The sequence below is a fragment of the Podarcis tiliguerta genome (assembly GCF_965153285.1).
Source record: "Podarcis tiliguerta genome assembly, chromosome: 4".
Lineage (NCBI taxonomy): Eukaryota > Metazoa > Chordata > Lepidosauria > Squamata > Lacertidae > Podarcis > Podarcis tiliguerta.
In genome coordinates, this window is record NC_139537.1 from 9,833,712 (window position 1) to 9,859,360 (window position 25,649).

General features: G+C 48.0%; 1 protein-coding gene across 14 annotated transcripts in view; it reads right to left on the reverse strand.

Annotated features, from left to right (window-relative positions):
• Positions 1–25,649, reverse strand: part of TENM4 (teneurin transmembrane protein 4) — a 636,641-nt gene that overhangs the window by 162,925 nt on the left and 448,067 nt on the right. For 7 of the 14 annotated variants that reach the window (XM_083435952.1, XM_083435949.1, XM_083435959.1 and 4 more), the window contains 3 exons: positions 15,589–15,759; positions 9,445–9,662; positions 8,330–8,540 (listed from right to left, as the gene is read on the reverse strand). In XM_083435952.1, coding sequence (XP_083292078.1) covers positions 8,330–8,540; positions 9,445–9,662; positions 15,589–15,759 — 600 coding nt within the window. The remainder of the gene's footprint in view (positions 1–8,329; positions 8,541–9,444; positions 9,663–15,588; positions 15,760–25,649) is intronic. The other 7 variants (XM_083435951.1, XM_083435958.1, XM_083435956.1 and 4 more) reach the window with 2 other exon arrangements.

The following is a 25,649-nucleotide window of genomic DNA, read 5'->3' on the forward strand; positions in this document are numbered from 1 at the left end:
CCACTTTAGCTAATGGGGCCTCCCGCTGCTGCCGTGCAGCAGGAGCCCGATTTCTGTTCTCATCCTGAAGCAAAGTTCTTAACCTGAAGCACTATTTCTGGGTTAGCGGAGTCTGTAACCCAAAGCGTATGTAACCCGAAGCGTATGTAACCTGAAGTGTATGTAACCCGAGGTAAAAGGTAAAGGTAAAGGTACCCCTGCCCGTACGGGCCAGTCTTGACAGACTCTAGGGTTGTGCGCCCATCTCACTCAAGAGGCCAGGGGCCAGCGCTGTCCGGAGACACTTCCAGGTCACGTGGCCAGCGTGACATCGCTGCTCTGGCGAGCCAGAGCCGCACACGGAAACGCCGTTTACCTTCCCGCTAGTAAGTGGTCCCTATTTATCTACTTGCACCCGGGGTTGCTTTCGAACTGCTAGGTTGGCAGGCGCTGGGACCGAACAGCGGGAGCGCACCCCGCCGCGGGGATTCGAACCGCTGACCTTTCGATCGGCAAGCCCTAGGACAGGACAGGTTTGTTCTTCTTGCAGTCCACGGGACTCTCAAGAGTCTCCTCCAGCACCAGAATTCAAAAGCATCAGTTCTTCGGCGATTAGCCTTCTTGATGGTCCAGCTTTCACTTCCATACATCACTACTGGGAAAACCATAGCTTTAATTATACGGACCTTTGTTGGCAAGGTGATGTCTCTGCTTTTTAAGATGCTGTCTAGGTTTGTCATTGCTTTTCTCCCAAGAAGCAGGCGTCTTTTAATTTTGTGACTGCTGTCACCATCTGCAGTGATCATGGAGCCCAAGAAAGTAAAATCTCTCACTGCCTCCATTTCTTCCCCTTCTGTTTGCCAGGAGGTGATGGGACCAGTGGCCATGATCTTCGTTTTTTTGGATGTTGAGCTTCAGACCATATTTCAGACCATTATTATGCCCTTAGTTTGACATAATAAGGCCACTCTTCTTTCTTCCTTTCTTAAAAAATAAAATATTTTTGTCCTATCTTATATATTCCTCCTCCCTGAGCTGCCTGGTTCTTCAAGCTTGACAGCAACAGCTGCAGGAAGTCTCCGTAGATGACTGGAGCCGGGCTCTCGGCTGTTCCTTGCCATCTCTGAACAGGTTTTTGGCCAACATCTGTCCCAGATGCGCTGACTCCAGCTCTCCCTTGACCTGCTATTTTGTTCTACTTAGACCAGATTGTCCCAAATAAATCACTGCGATCTGGCAGAGGTGAATCCGCCAGGCGCTTTGCCGAAGAGCATCTGTGTTAGAAAAACGCTGCCAAAGTCATTTACAAGGAGGTTAATTTATTACGGAGAGAGACCTTGGACTTCCCATGCTGTAATTCGTAAGGACAGGGGATGAAATGGGCTTATTGCAAGGAGAAACCTCCACTTTGTAGTGCCTTCCTTTCGTCCACTGCCAAGAGGCTAGCATTAGATGGTTGCAATCGCTTAGAAGTGGACTATAGCAAGCCTCTTTCCCAAGGTTCTCCTGACATGGAAAGAGACTCTCAGGCAAAGTGCTGCTGCCCAGGGGCGGAGGAGTAATAATATAATAATAATTTATTATTTATACCCTGCCCATCTGGCTGGGCTTCCCCAGCCACTCTGGGCGGCTTCTAACAAAATATTAAAATACTGTAATACATCAAACATTAAAAGCTTCCCTAAACAGGGCTGCCTACTAAAAGTCTGGTAGTTGTTTTGATCTTTGACATCTGGCGGGAGGGCGTTCCACAGGGCGGGTGCCACTACTGAGAAGGCCCTCTGCCTGGTTCCCTGTAACTTGGCTTCTTGCAGTGAGGGAACAGCCAGAAGGCCCTCAGCGCTGGACCTCATTGTCCTGGTAGAACGATGGGGAGGGTGTGGTAGTTAGAATATTCCGTTCCACCTTAAGAGGGATAGGCATGACTGTTGTGTGTCACATGCCTGTTTACACTCCAGCACAGCTTGCTGGGAACTTCCGTTTTTGTGTATAGCTTTTGCTTACGCTGCTTGCTTGGACATGAAAGGGAGAAGACATGTTTTTCCTTTTGTCCTGATGTATGCTGAATAAACTGCCTGTAAATATGCTTCACACAGCCTCTCCCTGTCACTTCTGTTGTGCGTTTACTCTGCTGAGTTGTGTGCCCAGCTTCTGAAGCTCTGGGTCGCAGTTTCATGCTGCACCAAGGACTGGAGTTCGACCCGCAGGTCGGCCGGTGGGCTGGAGCCAGCTGGGGGCTTGCCAATTGCCCCCAATTCCTTAGCAGCATCCCAACAGTGGTGACACCTGCTGCCCAGGGGTGGAGGAAGGAGGGTGCGGTTGGGTGTGGGTCACCCTGGGTGTCACTACTGAGGGGGGTGACAAAATGGCGGGTGGCACTCACCGCTGGGCCTGCAGTGTGCCTGAGCCACGCATCTATCCTGGGAGAGACACAGTGGGTTGGGCGTGCGCAGTCTCCGCGCTGCCCAAATGGTCTGCCCGCTGCCTCCCCCCAGCTGTAGGGCGGCTGAGTGGGAGGAGGCAGGCAGACTCCGGATGCCCTATTGTGCGCCCAGCCTCTATGGGCGGCTCACCCCGCCCTTGGGCACACCGCTTCAGGCACCCAAGCGGCTTCCTCCGCCGCCACCGCTGCCTTTCCCTTGGGGGAAAAAATCCCCTGGCAATTGAGCCAGGGACATTCTGCATGCAATTGTTGTTGTTGTTTAGTTGTTTAGTCGTGTCCGACTCTTCGTGACCCCATGGACCAGAGCACGCCAGGCACTCCTGCCTTCCACTGCCTCCCACAGTTTGGTCAAACTCATGCTGGTAGCTTCGAGAACACTGTCCAACCATATCGTCCTCTGTCGTCCCCTTCTCCTTGTGCCATCTTTCCCAACATCAGGGTCTTTTCCAGGGAGTCTTCTCTTCTCATGAGGTGGCCAAAGTATTGGAGCCTCAGCTTCACGATCTGTCCTTCCAGTGAGCACTCAGGGCTGATTTCCTTCAGAATGGATAGGTTTGATCTTCTTGCAGTCCATGGGACTCTCAAGAGTTTCCTCCAGCACCATAATTCAAAAGCATCCATTCTTCGGCGATCGGCCTTCTTTATGGTCCAGCTCTCACTTCCATACATCACTACTGGGAAAACCATGGCTTTAACTATACTAACCTTTGTTGGCAAGGTGATGTCTCTGCTTTTTCTCTCTCTTTCTGCATGCAAAGAGCTGAGCTATTCTCCCTTCTCCAAAAAGTCAGTAATAAACCACTCTTCAAGACCCTCTGTGCAAGTCAGCTTTCCACCACCTGGGCAGAGAAAACAATTGTGTCTCCGCGATTTCCCAAGTCTCTGCCTACATGTTTATATTTTTTTAAACACGAATGACTCAGCCATCATGCCTTTCTAAGCCAAAACAAATTGAAGCGCGAAAAGAGGTGGGTGTTGACAAGCACCCCCCCCAAAGTCTCGAAACAGCTCCCGATTTAGACATGCCAGCACCATGCTTCTTTCCTTCCAGCCCATATTCTGGCATGGCTCAAATGTGTATATCCCATCCACATTTATTCTGATCTTTGAAAGCCGGTCACACGGAGACGAAACGTGTTCAACGGCTCTTGTATGAATCACAAGATCGCGGTTAAAATTAGGCCTCTCTGAGCTTGCCTCTCACCCCGCGAACTTGCCCTCCTGGCCCAAATCAATCTATTTCCCTCTTCCTGCACAGATCAAGCCTCCCATCTGCTTGGTGACCCAGAACATCGCACCCTAGTTAGTATATGCGGTTTCTCACTCAAAACCTTATATCGCTCTTCCTTGCTGCACTGCAAAAACCCAGAAAAGGAGGCTAAGACTGCTGAGAAGATTTTAAAGTGTGCCCATAGTTCTTTCTAAAACATAAGAAAATAAACAGCCTGCCTTTTAGCCCCACAAATGGGCTCTCAGTGTCATTTTGTTCTCTTACCTTTACTTATAGAATTAACAAACTTTGTATACAGCACTGCTTGACAGTAATAAACTCTCAAATAGGTTTATAAAAAAAACCACTGTAAAATCATCAACAGTTATAAGCAGGTACAGTCATACCTCGGGTTGAATGTGCTTCGGGATGAGCACGTTTGAGTTGCGTTCCGCGGCAACCCGGAAATAATGGAGCACATTACTTCCAGGTTTCTCCGCTTGTGCATGCGCAGACGCTCAAAATGACATCACACGCATGCGCAGAAGTGCCGAAACGTGACCCGCGCATGCGCAGACGCACGGACACGGGTTATGTTTGCTTCTAGAGGTATCACTGTATTTAAAAACAGATTAAAACCAAGCTGCAGATTAGAACGCGTGTAACTTCTACATGTGGAAGTGCCTGGCGCGCTCTGGTCCATGGGGTCACGAAGAGTCAGACACGACTAAACGACTAAACAACATAAACAAACTTCAACATGTCTGGCTAGGCTTGTCTAAACAAAAATGTTTTAAGAAGGCTCCTGAAAGGGTACAGAATCGTAGCGTGCAGCAAAGGTGCCTGTCTGGTGTCAATAGGCGGAGAGTTCCAAAGTGTATGTGCTGCCACACGAAGATATCTACCGTATTTTTCGTCCCATAGGACGCTCCATCCCATAGGACGCACCTAGTTTTTTTTTGGGGGGGGGCCGCAGGAAAAAATGTTTTCCTTTATTTCTCCCCCAAAACCAGGTTGGGGAACAGCAGGATGGTGGCGCTGCACCTCCCCGCTGTCCCCCGAGCTTGTGGGGCTGGCCGATGTCTGCCCGGTGGGGGGGCACTCTACTTCAGGGCGCCCCGCACACTGGGCTGCTATCCGCAGTGTGGGGAGCCCTGCAGGAACTCCTGCAGGGCTCCCCACGCTGTGGATGTCTGCCCGGCGCGCGAGGCGCTCTGCTTCTGGGTGCCCCGCGCGCCGGGCGGCAGGCTGCTATCTGCAGCCAGGGGAGCCCTGCGGGAATTCCCGCAAGGCTCCCCACACTGCGGATGTCTGCCCGGCGCGAGGGGCACTCTGCTTCAGGGCGCCCCGCGCACCCGGCTGCTATCCGCAGCCTGGGGAGCCCTGCGGGAACTCCCACAGGCTCCCCAGGCTTGCTGATAGCTTCCTGAAGCCTAGAGAGCGAGAGGGGTCGATGCGCACTGACCCCTCTCGCTCTCCAAGCTTCAGCGAAAGCCTGTATTCGCCCCATAGGACGCACACAGATTTCCCCTTCATTTTTGGAGGGGAAAAAGTGCATCCTATAAGGTGAAAAATACGGTATTTCTTACCTCTGTGTAATGGGAATTACCGTATTTTTCCGTGTATTGGACAAGGGTTTTTGACTCAAAAATCACGTCAAAAAACAGGGGTCGTCCAATACATGGATAGTGGCATGGTGGGGGGGGGGGAGAAGCACTGCGCCACCAGCAGCGAGCGGGGAATGATCTGGGGGGGTGGGGTGTTTCCTGCTCACAGCTATGGGGGGGGGGCGCGGAGAAGCTGTGTATGCTTAGCGTGGAAAAGAGGAGACTGGAGAGGAGATAGGACGGCCATCTTCAAATATCTCAAGGGTTGTCACATGGAAGATGGAGCAAACTTGTTTTCTCCTGCTTCCCCGAACCAAGGGCTTCAACTTACAGGAAAGGAGATTCTGACTCAACACCAGGAATAACTTCCAGATTTCAAGAGCTGTTTGACAGTGGAACGGTCTCCCTCGGGAGGTGGTGGACTCTCCTACCTTGGAGATTTTTCAGCAGAATTTGGATGGCCACCTGCCATGGATGATTTAGCTGAGATTCCTGAATTACAGGGGGTTGGACTAGATGACCCTCGGGGTCCCTTCCAACTGTGCAATCCCACAATTATCTGATAGGGACACTGAGTCAGACCTATGGGTCCATCTAGCTCAGTACTGCCAGTACTGGCCAGCAGCTGCTCTCGAGGATTTCAGGCAAGGTTATCCCACAGCCCTACTTGGAGATGCTATTGGAGACTGGACCTAGGACCTCTTCTGCATGCAAAGCAGATGTTCTACCATGGAGCTACGGCCCTTCTTGATCCAGAGGCCAGCTCTGCGACTGCATCGTAATGCAGACGTGAATATACCGTATTTTTTGCTCTATAAGACTCACTTTTCCCCTCCTAAAAAGTAAGGGGAACTGTGTGTGCATCTTATGGAGTGAATGCAGGCTGCGCAGCTATCCCAGAATCCAGAACAGCAAGAGGGATTGCTGCTTTCACTGCGCAGCGATCCCTCTTGCTGTTCTGGCTTCTGAGATTCAGAATTTTTTTTTTCTTGTTTTCCTCCTCCAAAAACTAGGTGCGTCTTGTGGTCTGGTGCGTCTTATAGAGCGAAAAATACGGTGTGCTTTTGCAGTTGGAGTGGGAGTTTCACGGGCAGGGGATGTGGGACTAGACAGAAAATCTTCAGGGGCAATCTTGCAAGGCCCTCTGGAGGCGAAGATGCTGAGTAGAAAGTTAAAAGTGCATCTCATTTCCAATCGTAAGATGCAAGAGGATCATGGAATAAAAAACTGCATTCCGTAGGGTCAGATTACCACATGGTAAATTAAAGGGCAATTATTTTCCTCGCCACTTAGCGATGAATAGGCTTGAGCACACGCATACGTGTGCATGAGAAAACATAACGCATTCCTGACAGTGACTACCTGTTCAAAGTTCCCACCCGAAAGCAGAATATTACCATTGCATTTCAAACTGTGATTAAGTAAACTTTCACGGTAAAAAAAAAAAAAAAAGGTATATTGCAGCCTTAATGACTTTGCTTTAATAAGACCTAAACTTTTAATTAACCTGCCAAGACAAATTACAGCCAATAGCTCTCAGGTAACTACTGCAGACAGCTGAGACTCAGAGCCAAGGCCTCTTTGGGGAGAAGGATTAATGGAAAGCTCGGAACGACCCCTCGTTTTGCAGTCCAGGAGAAAAAAAATTGGACCATTAAATAATCATTGTGGTTTGGAGAATGCTAAGTGTTAATTTTTATGGGAGGGTCTGTGAATTACAACAAGATGGATCAGGGGGCGAAGGAACATGCTTGGCCTGATTCCGTGAAATATAAAATAGCTGTTAATTATGGCCACCCTGTGTGGTTTTTATTGAGAGCCTCCTGATATTTAGTAGCTTTTTAAAAAATAAAATAAAACCAGAACAAAACCAAATACTGACTGTTGAAAGAATGTCCGTCTCAGCTTTCAGCACAGCAAAAAAATAATCTAGATTACTTGACGAGGCTTCGTAATGTAGCGGCTGCGAGCTAAGAAATTCCTGGATCAAATCTCTCACCAGCTCTGAATTCGCTCTGCCTAAACCTCACCCTGACCCAGAGGTATGAGCAAATTAATGCTGCTCCACCATGCAGGCTTGTTGTAAAGATGTGGAAATGTACAATGCCCTTCAGACAGGACCAAATCACAACACAATTACTAATTGAGTTATTGTTGTTTTTCTTGAGCTGCAGAAGCAAGTTTGGAAATGTGGCTGTCATACTCCTTTGTCATGCAGGGGGAAAATGATGCGGTGGAAACAGGTGCCAAAATAATCACCCCACGATCTTGGGATTGGAAGATGTGTAAAGGTCACAGTCCAAAATGTATCTGACCGGTTTTGCATATTGTGCCAATAAAAGGAGCCTCCACAGAGCTAGCCAGCAGCTTGCTCCTGCACAGCTCACCTGCATTACCAACTCCTGCCTCATGTCCTTCACTTCAGGGGTCAATGGAAGATGTTGCCTAAGTAGTGCCCACAGGAGACAGGTGTGCTAGCCGGTACTTCCGGTGTTGCTCGCGGAAGGCCTCAGTAATTCTCCCTTTAATAATCCAAAATTCACAAGGAACTCTCCTCACTTCGTTCCTGCCTACACTTGCTCAGCTTCTGCCATGTTCAATGTGCTCCCATAAAAGAGTCCCCGTGTCACTGGGTGCTTCGACTGGCTCCCCGTCTCCCTTCCGTTCTGAACACGGGAGATGCATGAAAAGTTTCTCTCTGTGATGGAGTGTGGCTGATGGAGGCTGAATTTCACGCACTCCCTGATGGGGTGAGGGGGTGTGTGGACCGCTTGCAACCATTTTGTGGTCTTGCCTTTTTACTGCCCAATCTGGCAGCCATTTTGTGCTATGCCACGAGCCCCACAGCAGCCCATTCGGCACCTGTGGCAATGCCTCAAGATTACAAACATGCGCACGCCGGCCCAAGAAAGGTTGCCTAGTCTGCAGCATTCCTGTGACCGAGAAAATATGAGCAAGTTTGGGTCAGGATAGCATCCCTGCGAGAAATATTGTTTGGTGTGGCGGAAGACAGGAAGATGGCAGCCCCAGTACCAACGCTGGCTGAGAAAACAACTAAAAAGCATACATTTCCAAAAATTAAGTTCTTACCAACAGCAGTGGTGAGAAACGAGACCACCTCAGACTCCTTCCCGTCGTTGTAAAAGGCGAGGTGCCACATCCCTGAATCCAAATACTGAATAAATCCCGTCTTGTGGCTGGCTAGTGGCACAAAGCCCTTGTGTTGTCTCTGAGGGCCTTCCAGACTCCGGGCCTCCTGAGTTAGCAGTCTCCTTCCATCCAGAAGCTCTACAAAGTCAAACTGGAACACAAGGAAACAAGGTGAAAAAGGGCAATTCAGAAACCTTCCCCAAGTCAAATGACTTCCGGTGTTTTTTGGGATGCAGCCTGGTGAAATCTGCATCTGTATCTAGGTTACAGGTGTGCCGCAGAATTTCATGAACCGGAAATACATCTAGTTTTCATTTGTAGTACTATTATTTCCTTTAGAGGGGGGAACGCACGTGAAAACAATTACACACAGGGCTTCCCCCCCCCCAGCTGGAACTCAGTTCTGGCACCTCTCAATTGAAATTTGGGGTCAGGGGTTAATAAAAAAATTAAGGCACCTCTCAAATATTTAATGGGCAGGAAGCAAAAAAGTGGGTCTCCAACAGTGAAATCTTGTCTTCAGATTTTTGGGGAGTTTTAACCCCCTTTTTTGAATTTTGGTCATTTAAGGTTTATGATTTTTCTGTTTCCTTCTGAGGAAACTGAATAGTTCAGCGAAACGAGGTTCGTAGCTGGCATCCCTTTAAGGCTTTGTACAATTCTAGTTTTTTTCTCATTTTTTCCTTAAACTTTTTGCTTTTTATTATTTAGTTTATTTCTATAAGATAATATTTCTAGTCGAATACTTCTCGTTTCAGGGATTTTCATGGTATTTCATTTGTTTTGTGTACTTTCGCGGTTCTGTGACTGTCCTTTTTCTACTAAAGACAACATGAGAGCAGATAAATTTTAAAACACCCATGGCAGAGACCTGTTCATCCAGCAGGGATGAAGCTGGTTGGGAAAATGTCTCCAGTTGTTCCAATTTAATTGCAGTAATAGCATTACTAGTAGTATTAATAATATGACCTCCTATCCTGCTAGCTTAGAGGGCTCTGAGCTGCCTATATTACCTGAGCTCAACATATACCCTCAGGGGACAACATTCTTCTTACCTGTGTGTGTGACGGCGGGAGGCCTTTCCTGCCATAAATCCCAACCAGAGCAGATTTCCCTAATGAAACGTTGAACTTCAGATGTACCGGGTGGTCAATGAACACCTGAGATCTCCAGAAGATACCCGGAGCGATCTTCTGCATGGCTCGCCTGCCAACATCAATCTCCCCAGTGTCTATAAAACTGTCTTCTGGAAAGAAACTACTGGGCTTCCCTGCTGAGATACAGGAAAAGAAAAGAAAATATTGGATTATAATACTGCCGCCCATCATCGCCTCTGTGGCAGCCTACGGCGACGGCTTCTGGGAATGAACGTGCTCCGGCCTGTATTGTTATTCTCTCCCCCCCCCCCCCAATATTTTATTATCAAAAGCCACAAAGCCAGAGGGGTTGTTTGCCCTGAGTTGTGGGGTGTGTGTGTGTTTGCACACTGCAAGTAAGTGCAATGGGGCAGGTGTGGGGTCAGGGTCATCATCAACCCTGGAGATTCCTGCTTGAAGGAAACATCTGAGAACATTCAAAGGAAGGGGATTTGGGTAAGACTTGTGGAATTTTCTGTGGAGGACCCCTGAATACTGCAGTCCTTTGCCTGCTGGGCTGGTTTTCTGCTTGTGGAAAGTTTATTCTTTGTGGACAGTGTTTGAAATCGTGATCCCTGCCCCCATCCGCAGTCTGAGAGCCAAACTCATTCTTCTGCCTGCACAGCCCTTTCTCAGAAGGTTCCACGTATCCTGAATTTTTGGGGGGAGGAGGGAGGGGGTGTAAATAAAAAATGAAAAGTTGGCCTGAAATGATTCCCTGTCTATTAATGTTGGGTTGTGTATGTCCGTGTTACAGGGGAAGAAATATAGCACCCAATAGTAACTTGGGTCTTTAATTTGTGTGCAATTTGTTTACTCAATTTTTGTCTCTGAGCACCTAAAAGCTGGTTTGTATGCAGGTCAATGGAGCAGAAAGCTTCCGCAAGCAACTGAGGGCTGGATTTGGCCTGGGAGAAGGTCTGAAGGCAGGGGGCAGGGAAAATTATGCATATTAATGTCTGCTGAGACCTGAGAGAAATTTTGACTAAGAATCCAAATTGAACTCAACCCATCCTCTGACCTGCAAATGTTAACAGCTGGCTATACTTGCTGTTCCCTGCCAGCCCCACCTGAAACAGGGGTATAAGAGTAAGACCTACATTGGCTCCCAGTACATTTCTGGGCACAATTCAAAGAGTTGGTGCTGACCTTGAAAGCCCTAAACGGCCTCAGCCCTGAAGGAGCGTCTCCACCCCCATTGTTCTGCCCGGACACTGAGGTCCAGCACTGAGGGCCTTCTGACGGTTCCCTCAGTGCGAGAAGCCAAGTTACAGGGAACCAGGCAGAGGGCCTTCTCAGTGGTGGCTCCCGCCCTGTGGAACGCCCTCCCACCAGATATCAAAGAGAACAACAACTACCAGACTTTTAGAAGACATAGGAAGGCAGCCCTGTTTAGGGAAGCTTTTAATGTTTGATGTATTACAGTATTTTAATATTTTGTTGGGAGCCACCCAGAGTGGCTGGGGAAGCCCAGCCAGATGGGCGGGGTATAAATAAATAATAAATTATTATTATATTATTATTTCTCTGCCTCTGGGCAGCAGCACTTTGCCTGAGATCATAGAGCTAACCAATTTGCCTTTGATTCTCTTGCATCCCCTGCAGTGTCGGGGAAACTGCCACCTCGCTTTTAATGTTTGACGGACTATTGTATTTTAATATTTTGTTGAAAGCTGCCCAGAGTGGCTGGGGAAACCCAGCCAGATGGGCAGGGTATAATTAATTAAATAATAATAATAATAATAATAATAATAATAATAATAATAATAATAGTGTATTATTTTGCAGGGCTTTTTTTTTTTTTTTTGCAAGCCACATGTGACTACAACCTCAGCTTCAGCAAAACCTTTAACCTGTAGTAGGAGCCTAATCCCTCCGGACAGCACTGCTGGGTTGCTGTAAACCACTCAGAGCCTGTTCTGCAATATTCAGCCTGAATAAGGGTAGGGCTGTCATAAGCCATGCTGTCTTCTGCACATTTCTCTTGGGGGAAACGGGAGGCAAAACTGCCCACTCCCCTCCTTGCTTCTTTCCCTCTCCTTCCACCTGACCAGAGGCACTTTGAAACATCCCAGTCTGCCCAGTTACACCCCATTCTTCACCAGGCACTTCCAGTGAGCTCGCCGATTCAATTTTCTTTTTCGATTAAAAATGGTGAGGTTTTTCTCCTCGCCCCTTTAGGAAAAAGGCCAGTTTGCAGATCCTTCCCCCCCAAAAAAAAACCCTGGTGAAATGACCCACTCGATTTCCTTCTTGGGAAACAGGGTCAATAGACATTCAAGAGGCCACTTGCACAGAGCACTATGCTAAACAGGAAAATAAAATAAAATAAATGGAGCTCTCAGGAAGATAAACTAAACTAATCATCCGAACTCATGCCACGTTTGCGGGGATCTTTGTCTTCTTTCCTTTTTGGAGTGGTGGGGGGGAAAGAGTAAGCATTGTTCTGGGAGAAAGGAATTAAAATACCTCCTCCATCCACCACCTTTTTACATAGCCAAATTCCCTGACAACGCATGTTTAGTGGCAAGATCATGATTGGTAGCACATTCTTGCAGCCATAAAATAAAATAGTTTTTTTTTTACTATTCTAGACAGTAAATGTCTACTTAAAACCTTAAGTGATTCCATCTGTTATCAAGTCAGCATAAACTCCCCCTGTGGACACATCGGGCTGGATGCGACTTCATTTAAAACAAGTGCGTGGCGTTGCCGTACGTGTGAAAACGCAGCCGTCAGGGGAGATTTTCAGATTTGTAGTCGTGGCTTGACTGAGGATGGGGGCAACGGGCAAGTCACCTGGAGGTTCCTCCTCCTCACCCACCTGAGGTAAAACTAGGGGAACAGTCCACGCTTAGCTCCCCCCAAAGGTTCCTATTTCAAATATTTCAGAATACAAAAGCATTCATCCACAGAGGAGTTTGTTCCCCGTGTGTCTGGGTCTCTGTTCTGCATGTGCCTCCTTAATCAAATCATGCCCATAATATTAATTCAGAGCACGTGCACCCGCCTCAACTTGAGCACCATAGAAACAGGATTGCAGAGCTGGAAGGGATCGCGAGGGTGATCTAGCCTAACCGCCTGAAATGCAGGAATCTTTTGCCAAACATGGGGCTCAAACACACAACACTGAGATTAAGAGTCCCATGGTCTCTCTCTCTCTCTCTCTCTGTCCTCTAGTCTAATTTTGTTGGCTGAGTTTTTGAGGCTCCAGGATTGGGTGGATGCAGAGTTCTTCCTATCGATTGCTTGCACTCCTGGGTTTATTTGGCATCTAGCAGGAGATAGAGGATTGCTGGAAGGAGGAAGCAATCAATGCAAGAAGGGGTGGTCTCAGCTGCCCTGATGGAGGCGGGCAAGTGATAACTCCATAAGAAACTCTCTCTGGGTAGTCGCAAGTCTTCCCTTTGGGGACAAGGTGCCAGAGCGAGCGGCGGCTATGCAACTCGTCAACGGCACCAGTTGTCTGGATACTTTCCAATCTGGTTTCTCTTTTGGCAATGGACCAGGCTTTGTCCTGGTTTGTCAAGGCAAGCTGTGGGTTTAGCCACCAGGACCATGAAAACAAGCTGTAGCTTGTGGTTAAGTTTGGAAACTTGTGGTCCATTGCAAACTCGGGCGCAGACCAGCACGCTGTGCCAAAGCTTGGCTTCGTTCAGCATGGCAGCAAATTGAACCACAGAGAAAAGAACGCAACTGTGAGCTCTACTCCACATTGGTGCAGTTCTGCTAGACCCTAGTTTACCTTAGCATGACGTATGAACCAGGCCATTGTCTTTCTAATGTTCGGACAGAGGAAGTGTAACTGTGCTAATTCTTCTGGACTTTCCCATAGCTCTCCCCCCCCCCAATAATTGACCATGAGATCCTCCTGTCTCAGTTTGGGGAGCACATCATTCCAGGTTTCCATTTGTACCAGGATGTCGAATTCCAGAAGACACTTCAACCAATTATAATATAATTTCACAGAATACCTTACAGCAGTGCTACCCAAGTTTAAATGGTCAGGAAAGCCAGCCTGGCCTCTAACCTTTTAATCTTGTGTTAACACAACTCTCTCTCTCTCTCTCTCTATATATATATATATTGTGCACCACATCATTAGTAAAGGTAAAGGGACCCCTGACCATTAGGTCCAGTCATGACCGACTCGGGGGTTGCGGCGCTCATCTCACTGTACTGGCTGAGGGAGCAGGTGTACGGTTTCCGGGTCATGTGGCCAGCATGACTAAGCCGCTTCTGGCAAACCAGAGCAGTGCACGGAAACGTAGTTTACCTTCCCACTGGAGTGGTACCTATTTATCTACTTGCACTTTGACGTGCTTTTGAACTGCTAGGTTGGCAGGAGCAGGGACCGAGCAACGGGAGCTCACTCCGTTGCTGGGATTTGAACCGCCAACCTTCTGATGAGCAAGTCCTAGGCTCTGTGGTTTAACCCACAGTGCCACCCGCGTCCCATAAACCACATCATTAAGAACATCCAAAAACTTGGTAGACTGGACTTAGAATGTCAGTGATTACCAAGAGCAGATCTTGGAAGGGGCAATGTCCATGGCTGAAAAAGAAAGGCAACTCGGGGCTTGGAAGATGAATCACAAGTGGGAAAGTTTGAATTAACTCAAATTTGGCTTGGGACACATTGGTTCACTCAGCACGGCACCTTTCATTTTCTGAAAGGATGAAAAACCAGCCCATTCCATACCTGGAGCCAAATTCTGACTCACCACTGAAGTGGTTAATGATTGCTCTTTAGAAAGAGTCAGAACTTCACCTTTTGCAGGTATTTCTGCTATGGATTCCTCATTAGATGTTATCTCATAGGTTGTCAAGCTGTCAAATGTCCCCCCCCCCCCCGAGCAAAGGCTGGTCTTGCATAGGCCTGAACAGCTGCAGCTTACTAACTCCTGTAAGTACTAATTCCTCTTGGCGTCTTGCAAGAAGCCAGAAAACCACGTACAAGACATGGACCCTCTATAGGACAATTGAGAAGAGAAATGGACCATTTCCAGATATTAAACTGGCATCCCTAAGCATGCTCACTTAGAAGTTTTTTGCTTTTTTGCTTCTCAATAAAATATTTAGGACAAGGGTGATAAATTGCAATGATAAAGTTAACTATGCTGGGGATAAGTTCACTGACTGAAGGAGAAGGGAATCTGAATTTTGTAACTTGTGGATTTTCGTTTTGAGAAAAGTTAGGTGGGAGAAACGGTGTAGATATTGTGAACTGGGTTTTTTTTTTTTAGTATCCAAAATTACCAGCTGAAGTGCTAATATCAAATTTTGATTCCTGACATTCTAACGTTTAATTCTGAATATTAAATTTAAGTGAATATGTAGGGATCCAGTAGGATATCTTGGCTTCGGGTCACACGACTGAAGAATAGGGACACCCAAATTTCATCATCATCATCTCCATTTTGATAGGAAAATTGGACTGGTGTTACTCAGGTCAAAGTTGAGAAATGTTGAGAATTTGATTCTAGCTATTACTATTAAATAAATTTGTACACTGCCCTTCATCCCTAGATCTCAGGGCGGTTCACTAATTACCCTACTGACTTCCAAAATGGGCTTATTCAATCAGTGGTTTGAGGACTGCCAATTGATGCCTGTGGTTCCAGCGATTCTTAATTCATTTTAAGGCACGGCACCCTGCGGCATCAACCCCGTGCCAAGTTTGCCAACAAGCTGAATAAAGCAAGGGTTTTTATCAGCATTCAGTAGCCCTGTAAAAAGAAGGAGCGTTGAAACAACATTTGAGATCAGCAAAACATTTCTGGTGAGAGGAAATGGAAGACAGGAGGATTTTGGTGAAGAAATGTTGTGTCCCCACAATGCATATGGATTCTTCCCAGTTCCTTTTATGAATGGCTCTGGATAAATCACCATGCGGCAATGCACACTTCAGGACTTGTAGGCCATCCTGAGCGAGGGACAGATGGAAACATAGATGGGCAACTACTGATTCTAGGAGGAGAAGGTTATGGAGTTATGAGGATGGATGTCTGGAATTCAGAGGCAGACAGAGGACTGACAACAAGGACAACACACCAACCGTACCTTCGCCGGCTCCTTTGCCTTTCCTGTCAGGTACCTCTAACCCCGTGCCCCCTGAGGAATATAAGGAGACGTCCGTTGGCACTGGCCAACTGCTGGCCGTGTCTTCCGTCATCTCAAACATCTGCCCTTCCATCGGCTGCAGGTGCCAGTTTAGGCCAAACAGGTGCATGGCTGTGGTGAGCAACGAGAAAAGTCATCTTTTTGTGGGGGGTTTGTTTCTCTGCCGAGGAAATACAAAGACTGCACCCAAGTTCACTGCTCCTATCAATTCGACCCCCAGGGCTTCAACATCAGCACTGGCTTCTGCACTGCTTTGGGCCTACGAAGATCACAAGGGCTTGGGCCTAGTAGGGATGGAGAGCCCCTGGTCCTCTAGAGGTTGCTTGGCTGCAACTCCCATCATCCCATGCCACTGGACATGGCTGGCTGGGGTGGTTGGGTGTTGGAGTCTAGCAACACCTGGAAGGCTACACGTTCTCCATCCATATCCCACCCACAACTTTGGAGAGCTGGTGACTGTGGATTCTTGAGTATAGCATCCATTGGCCACATCCAAGCACATGCAGGTATTATCAGTGACTGTTCCCAGCTCCACAGATCCCTTGAAATACATGGAAATCTGAGCTAAGTACCCTTCAAAGGTTCAATAAGAGAGGCCGTTTTGTCTTGAATTTTTTCAGAGTCTGGGTGTGAGATCAGAACATTTTTATCTTGGCAAATACGTGTTCCCAAACCCTCAATGTTTTCTGAGATAAACATGGATGTAGGGCATGGAATTGAAAATCTGTGGGTGTTAGACAGGGGTGATTATCTACTGATTATCTTGTGCAAAGGCCTCAAACTCGACCTGTGGACATCTTTCACCCCATTTGGAATTGCTTCCAGTTTCAGAACACAGCTGAGGGGGCAGACATTTTTAAACAACCTAGGAATGTATGACAAGGAAGATCTACCAGCTCAGATTGGGACCATGTTGCAACAACCTGGTTGAAGCTGGGAGCTGAAAAGTTGGGTAGAGATGTACCGTATTTTTCGCCCTATAGGACGCACTTTTTCCCCTCCAAAAATGAAGGGGAAATGTGTGTGCGTCTTATGGGGCGAATGCAGGCTTTCGCTGAAGCCTGGAGAGCAAGAGGGGTCGGTGCGCACCAACCCCTCTCGCTCTCCAGGCTTCAGGAGAGCCGCAGCGCCAGCCCCACAAGGTCGGGGGACAGCAGGGAGGCGGAACGCCGCCATCCCGCTGTCTCCCTATGTGGTTTAGAGGCTGACGGCGGGGAGATGCGTGCTTCTCCCCGCCGCCAGCCCCTCAAGCTCCGGGGACAGCGAGGAGCCGCGGCGCGTCTTCCCCCTGTCCCCGGACCTGACGTGAAGGCTGGCGGCGGGGAGAAGAGCGCTTCTCCCCGCTGCCTGCCCCGCAAGCTCCGGGGACAGGGGGGAGGCGCGGCGCGTCTTCCCCCTGTCCCCGGACCTGACGTGAAGGCTGGCGGCGGGGAGAAGAGCGCTTCTCCCCGCTGCCTGCCCCGCAAGCTCCGGGGACAGGGGGGAGGCGCGGCGCGTCTTCCCCCTGTCCCCGGACCTGACGTGAAGGCTGGCGGCGGGGAGAAGAGCGCTTCTCCCCGCTGCCTGCCCCGCAAGCTCCGGGGACAGGGGGGAGGCGCGGCGCGTCTTCCCCCTGTCCCCGGACCTGTTCTGCATGCAGGCGGTGGGGAGAAGAGCGCTTCTCCCCGCTGCCTGCCCCGCAAGCTCCGGGGACAGGGGGGAGGCGCGGCGCGTCTTCCCCCTGTCCCCGGACCTGTTCTGCATGCAGGCGGTGGGGAGAAGAGCGCTTCTCCCCGCTGCCTGCCCCACAAGCTCCGGGGACAGGGGGGAGGCGCGTCGCGTCTTCCCCCTGTCCCCGGACCTGTTCTGCATGCAGGCGGTGGGGAGAAGAGCGCTTCTCCCCGCTGCCTGCCCCGCATGCTCCGGGGACAGGGGGGAGGCGCGGCGCGTCTTCCCGCTGTCCCCGGACCTGTTCTGCATGCAGGCGGTGGGGAGAAGAGCGCTTCTCCCCGCTGCCTGCCCGCAAGCTCCGGGGACAGCTGGGAGGCGCGGCGCGTCTTCCCGCTGTCCCCGGACCTGATGTGAAGGCTGGCGGTGGGGAGAAGAGCGCTTCTCCCCGCTGCCTGCCCCGCATGCTCCGGGGACAGGGGGGAGGTGCGGCGCGTCTTCCCCCTGTCCCCGGACCTGATGTGAAGGCTGGCGGCGGGGAGAAAAGCGCTTCTCCCCGCTGCCTGCCCCACAAGCTCCCGGGACAGTGGGGAGGCGCAGCGAGTCTTCCCCCTGTCCCCGGACCTGATGTGAAGGCTGGCGGTGGGGAGAAAAGCGCTTCTCCCCGCTCCTGGCCCCACCAGCGCCTGAGGGGGAAATAAAATTTTTTTTCTTTATTTCCCCCCCCCAAAAACATGGTGCGTCCTATGGGCCGGTGCGTCCTATGGGGCGAAAAATACGGTAATTCCACAGGGGAAAGAATTGGGGCTCAATCCAAATCAAAGGCAAACTGATTTCTTTGAGGTGAAGCTTTCTCTGAATGGAGAACGCTGCGCAAAACCAATCCGCAAAGGAGGCTGGCATCCAATGGCGCAGGAACTTTTTCTCCTTTTGTTTCTCTTTCCACTGTATGCAGGGAGAGTGAAAGAGAACAGAGCGGATCTTATGCCTTGATGCAACACCAGTGTTCTCCTAATCAGGTCAAGGGCTGCATTGGGTAGGTTGGAAAAGCGAGGCAGAAACATCTATGGGATTTGCTTGATGCTAGAATGCACTGTTTGCTTGTCTATGTGCATCACGAAAAGTCAAAGCAGTGGAAGAATCAACTCCACAGAGAAGGGAGCACCTAAAATCCAAGGAATGTGGTGGCTCCATTTTTTCAAAAACAGTAATAACAGAGCAGTGCACTGGCATGGTATATAGAACAGGGCATGTTTATATGATTAGCCATCGCCTCCTGAAAGCAAAGAGGAAAGCCAAAACAGCTTCCTGTTTCCTTTCTCTCTCCTCCCCAACATAAACATTTCATATTTAATCACAATCCAAATTTCCCTTTGGGCTTTCTGCAGTTCTCAGATTCGCTGTTCCCCACTCTCTCGATTAAGGGGGCACATGTACCCACCCCACAAAAGTGCACGGCACATCCTCCAGGAGTGTGTCCAGTGGTATTAGCATCAAGTCCACTCAACGTAATTAAGAGCAGAAAAACGGAAAGAGAACGGCTCCCCAACATTGCCGTTTTGTTTATAAAACCATGCCAGAATTTGTCAAGCGTTCCAGGAGGCAGCTTAGCGCTGAGCACAGGGGAGAAGGTCAAAGCTGCAAACTTGTCGCACAAAGCGGAATCCGAGGTTCCTGAACTCTCCTAACAAAGAAAAACAAGCTTGGAACTGGGCGAGTAGTCTCTAATAACAAATTCCCAAATCTCTCAATGGATCAGACGCCACGCCAAACCATGGTTTGTCCAACTCATCATTTAGAAGCAATGAAAACAAGCACTGTAACTATGATTTGTCGATGTAGCTATCGTGCCAAACTATAGGCAGGTACTAGATATGGTTCACATCATATAGAATAGAATAGAATAGAATAGAATAGAATAGAATAGAATAGAATAGAATCATAGAGTTGGAATAGACCACAAGGTCCATCGAGTCCAAACCCCTGCAAAGCAGGAAACACCATCAGAGCACTCCTGACATATGGTTGTCAAGCCTCTGCTTAAAGACCTCCAAAGAAGGAGACTCCACCACACTCCTTGGCAGCAAATTCCACTGTCGAACAGCTCTTACTGTCAGGAAGTTCTTCCTAATGTTCAGGTGGAATCTTCTTTCTTGTAGTTTGGATCCATTGCTCCGTGTCCGCTTCTCTGGAGCAGCAGAAAACAACCTTTCTCCCTCCTCTATGTGACATCCTTTTATATATTTGAACATGGCTATCATATCACCCCTTAACCTCCTCTTCTCCAGGCTAAACATGCCCAGCTCCCTTAGCCGTTCCTCATAAGGCATCGTTTCCAGGCCTTTGACCATTTTGGTTGCCCTCCTCTGGACACGTTCCAGTTTGTCACTGTCCTTCTTGAACTGTGGTGCCCAGAACTGGACCCAGTACTCCAGGTGAGGTCTGACCAGAGCAGAATACAGGGGCACTATTACTTCCCTTGATCTAGATGCTATACTCCTATTGATGCAGCCCAGAATTGCATTGGCTTTTTTAGCTGCCGCGTCACACTGTTGGCTCATGTCAAGTTTGTGGTCAACCAAGACTCCTAGATCCTTTTCACATGTACTGCTCTCAAGCCAGGTGTCACCCATCTTGTATTTGTGCCTCTCATTTTTTTTGCCCAAGTGCAATACTTTACATTTGTCCCTGTTAAAGTTCATCTTGTTTGTTTTGGCCCAGTTCTCAACATCTAATTAAAAAATCCCCAAATCTCTCAATGGATCAGATACCATGCCAAGCCATGGTTCGTCCAATTCATCATTCAGAAGCCAGGTAAACCATGGTTAAGAGCTGCTTATCTCCTTCAGTGTGTTCTCTGAGCTCTCAGCTCCAGAATTTGACCTTTCCCATTCTTAATAGAGCCTCCAGCAATGAAAATAAGCACTGTGACTATGGTTTGTTGATTTAGATAATATGCCAAACTATAGGTAGGTACTAGCTGTGGTTTGCAAACTCACATCGAAACCATGGCTTGCTCCATCAACGACTGGTATCAATTCAGACGTCTCACGCAGATACAGGAAAGCTTCCTAAGTAGCTATTATTTGGTTTTATTTAAGAATAAATAAATAAATAGGAATAGATCAAAGGCAGTTGTCCCATTTCAAAGCATAAACCAGGTCTAAGTAAGCTGGCTATGTACACACCTCTCGTTTTGCCATGTAAACAAGGGGTGTTTGTTACAAAAACTGCAATTAATCTTTTGGATAGTCCTCAAGGGTTACTATACAGAACAAAATTTATCTGAGCTGTGGGAAAGAGTCGGGTCACCAGGAAGTTTTCAAAACTTATCTCACACAAAAAGCTTTCAAAGGCAGGCCAGTGCAAGATTTCTCCAAAACTCTGATTCCATCACTGAACTGCTTTTACTGTTTGGCAGCTCTTAATGTCTAACCTATATCTTCCTCTGTGTAGCATAAAATAAGTGAAAGAACTGTGGGAGAAAGACTTTTTATAATAAAGAGAGAGAGAGAGGAAATATATACTTCGAAGCACTAAGAGCTCTTAAAAGCAAAATGGAAGTATTAGGAAGAGAGGATTCAGGGTTCCGGAAAGTTCAGTCTGGACCATTCAGGGACGTTTCCTCAGCTGCCGGTCTACTCAGCAAGATGGAAAGAAAGGGCCTCAAAGCACAAACACCTTCTTAACAATATTTCTCATCTCATGCAACATTCAATGCATTTTCAGCCACATTGAAGGCTTCCCACCCACTCAAAGAGCGCCGGTTAAAAAGAGCCATTTCCTACAGCACTTAACACCTCTGAATGCGCACACTTTTGTTGTGTTTTAGCTACGCCACTCACAGTTAATTGAAAGTGTTTTATTATTTCGTTTTCTCTTAAAGCTCCTTTTCGGCAGCTGACACACCAAAGGTATTAAAAGTAGAAGTTAAGCGCGGTTCAAACTGTATTTATATTTATGTGGAGTGCCGCAACTGCAAACTCATGAGGGGGGGGGGAGAGAGAGACGCTGCGTGGATGCGAATATCATTGCAATGTACACAACCCACCATATTAAGTCCTTTACGGGGTTGAGTTAATAAGTTGTGCCTCTGGTTACTGCTGATGAAACGCCATTGCTGGTCATCTTTCCCCTTAGTAATTAAGTTCTTGCATTTCATTTTGAGGCCAGGCTCATTAGCTTTTAATGATACCAGATTCTCACACAGTCACTTGTTGTACTTTAAGGTCCCTTGCTCTCTGGTTCTCTTAGCCTCTTTCGCTTCCCTATGGCTACCTCCCGTTCTATTGAAATTTGGGACAAGGATTCAGTTTTTCAGACAAATCTGGTATTTTGGCCGATATCAATTCTGCATGTTCATTCACTCAGAGGTCCACTCAGTCCTATAACTGGTTTAATCTACGGTTTAGTTTTTAAATAAATGAACATGGAAATTTGTATTCAAACAGGTATTTGATCACAAAATATACATTTCAAAGTCTAGGTAAAAAAAAGCTAAAGGACCCCTGGACAGTTAGGTCCAGTCAAAGGTGACTCTGGAGTTGCAGCGCTCATCTCGCTTTCAGGCCGAGGGAGCCGGCGTTTGTCCACAGACAGCTTTCTGGGTCATGCGGCCAGCAGGACTAAACCGCTTCTAGCACAACGGGACACCATGACAGAAGCCAGAGGGCACGAAACGCTGTTTACCTTTCCGCTGCAGTGGTACCTATTTATGTACTTGCACTGGCATGCTTTCAAACTGCTAGGTTGGCAGGAGCTGGTACAGAGCAATGGGTGCTCACCCATTGCGGGGATTCAAACTGCTGACCTTCTGATTAGCAAGCCTAAGAGGCTCAGTCGTTTAGACCACAGCGCCACCCGCATCCTCTATTTCAAAGTCTAGGGTAGGGTTGTATGGTGGTAATGCTATTTTCTCTCTGTTTCTCCATAGAAACATAGAACTGGAAGACACCCCCCAATTCTATGCAATGCAGGAATCAGAGCTAAATAATCTTTGACAAGTGGCCTTCCAATCTCTGCTTATAAACCTCCAAGAAAGGAGAGTCCACCACCTTTTGAGGGAGCCAATTCCATGGATGGACAACTTTAACCATCAGAAAGCTCTTCCAGGTGTTTAGCCGGGATCTCCTTTTTATAATCTGAATCCCTTGTTTTGGGTCCTACCCTCCAGAGCAAGTTTGCTCCTTCTTTCATGGGAAGACAGCCTTGCCAACAAAGGTCTGTATAGTTAAAGCTATGGTTTTCCCAGTAGTGATGTATGGAAGTGAGAGCTGGACCATAAAGAAGGCTGATCACCGAAGAACTGATGCTTTTGAATTATGGTGCTGGAGGAGACTCTTGAGAGTCCCATGGACTGCAAGAAGATCAAACCTCTCCATTCTGAAGGAAATCAGCCCTGAGTGCTCACTGGAAGGACAGATCCTGAAGCTGAGGCTCCAATACTTTGGCCACCTCATGAGAAGAGAAGACTCCCTGGAAAAGACCCTGATGTTGGGAAAGATGGAGGGCACAAGGAGAAGGGGACGACAGAGGACGAGATGGTGGGACAGTGTTCTCGAAGCTACCAGCATGAGTTTGACCAAACTGCAGGAGGCAGTGGAAGACAGGAGTGCCTGGCGTGCTCTGGTCACAAAGAGTCAGACATGACTAAACAACTAAACAACAACAACAACAAAATTGTATAACCTCCATGATTCATATTGCTATGCAGCGCATTGTTCCAGGTTTTTATGTCACCGAACGACATATTGTTCTAGGAGTGCAGTGCCACAAAAAAACAGAAGACGCGAATAAAGGGTGCAGGAACATTGCACCCATAGCTGTCAACTTTCAGATTTGAAAATAAGGGATCAGCAGCCTCACCTGTCCTGGGGATAGTCTATGGGGTATCTAACAATCTGGGATAGCAGCGGGAAGCAGCGGGAAACGGCACTGGAATAAGGGAATTTCCCGCCAAAAAAAGGGAAGGTTGACAGGTATGATTGCACCCCAAAAGCAACACATTATGCCCAGATGAAAATTGGCTGGCATGGACCAACATTTTAATTAGCATCCTGACAGGTTTGTTGCTTTCCCCCCTGCTACCCGCTGCTATCAATTTGTGCAAAATGGGGCTTAAGGTAAGGTTACCAGACGTCCCCGTTTCCCGGGGACAGTCCCCAGATTTACAAATCTGTCGCCTGACAGAATCCATCTATTTAGTAGGAAGTTGAAAAGTGTCCCCGGATTCATTGAAAAATATCTGGTAACCTTAGCTTAAGGGACTAAGCAGCCCTCTGTATTGTCAACAGTGACTTATGAAAGAATTGAAGAAAGCAGGCAGAAAGTTTGTACAGAGCAAAGAAGGGAGTGGAAGGGAACCTGAAGGAAAGGAATGAAAAGGCTTTCATGTGTGTGTGTGTGTTTGTGGTGATGAGGGAAGAGGAAGGTGGCCAACAAAATGGACTCCTCTCAGGACAGGTTGATGGAGTGAGGGAGTTAGCCGAGACAAGCCACTGATTTTGATAGATCACTGAGAGAAGTAAAGACCAAGACATGCTTAGTGAGGCGTAAGAGGCTTCTTTTTGGGGTGGGGTGGATGGGGAAGGAGAAATCCACCGAAGTCAGCAGGAAAAAAAAATAACAGAAGGAGGGGTGGGGTGCGGGGTAAAAGAAAGAGAGAGAAAGAGAAGCAAAAAAACAAGGAACCTCACACGTTGCTGGCCTTTTATTAGCTTGTTGACTTGCTAGAGCTGGGCAAAGGAAATGCAATAAATAACCAAAGTGATCAATTACAGCGTTTTAAATTAAGGCCTGAGTAAAAGCCCAGAGGCTGGAGACAGTAATTGATTTCTAAGTTGGTGCTGAAAGAGGGATCCAGGAAAAAAGTCTCCCTGATGGTGCCACTCCTTGTTTAATATTCGGAGGGGGGCGGGCGGCAAAGTCCTCCAGGCCAACATTTTAGTCTTCAATCCTGAGCCACTGAACTTTAATTGAGGCAAATCTTCCAGTGAATGCAATTTTCTTAAATAAGGTCTCTCTCTCTGTGTGTGTCTCTTTCTCTCTCTGTCTGTAACCAACATCTCATTTTAAAAAATCCCTTATACTTTACAGAGCCCGTTGGCTGGAGGAAGTCAGCACTCCTTCACTAGTTAGAGCATCAGCCCCAGCCAGCAAAGCAGGTAGGTTACTACAGGTAAGTTAACCTGCTTTTATTTTTTTTGCTGGTGGATAAGGGGAATAATGTCCAGAAGGGGCATTTGCCTTGCACCGTCTGTTCACCATCTGTTCTGTCAGAGTGGTTACAGAGTGCTGGACCTGGGAGACCTGGGTTCGAATCCCCATTCAGCCATGAAACTCACTGGGTGACCCAGAGTGGCTGGGGCAACCGAGCCGGATAGACAGGGCACAACTACTGTCTTCATCATCATCATCATCAACAACAACAACATCAGAATCCATGCCTCACCTCTGTTCTAGCCTTTCTTGATAACGAAGATGCTCAGGCCTTGATGAAGAAGAAGAGGAAGAAGAGTTTGGATTTGATATCCCGCCTTTCACTCCCTTTAAGGAGTCTCAAAGCGGCTAACATTCTCCTTTCCCTTCCTCCCCCACAACAAACACTCTGTGAGGTGAGTGGGGTTGAGAGACTTCAAGGAAGTGTGACTGGCCCAAGGTCACCCAGCAGCTGCAGGTGGAGGAGCGGAGACGCGAACCTGGTTCTCCAGATTATGAGTCTACCACTCTCAACCACTACACCACACTGGCTGATCATTTTTTGTTGCCTCTTGAACTTCCACCAGATCTATGGTGTCCTGTTCAAGATGTCTAATGTGTCAGCCAGCTCAGAAAAGTAGGCTGAAAGTCTTACATGAATAACAGAGTTACTTTCCTTGGCCTGTACTAAAAAAGCACCAGCAAACCAGGAACCTGAAAGATGCGGCATTATCACCGCATGCTAGCATTTGCCCATCTTACTGTACCAGAACGGTTCACCGCAAGCCCCGTCGGCGCCAGTAAATTTTGTATTATGCATCCTACAAGGGCCTTTCCTAGTAAAATAATATTTTTCCATCTAGATCCTTTTACGACGGGAACCATATTACTTCCTAATCTATATTGCGGCATGTTTCTCCACGATCAAAGTCAATTACCACTCGGTCCCAGCACACCTCTAAATGGAGTTTTAATTTGTGTATATTAAAGAGGAATCTTCCCACCGGGGCATTCGCTGTAATTAGAGAAACCAGGGCAAGCAGGTTTTTACAGAGAGCCTCCCACCTTGCGTTGTAATTGATAAAGGATAGGGCTGGTCTGTTATGGTCAGTATAACTTTATGCAAACCGCCTCATTAACCAACCTGTTATTAGGGG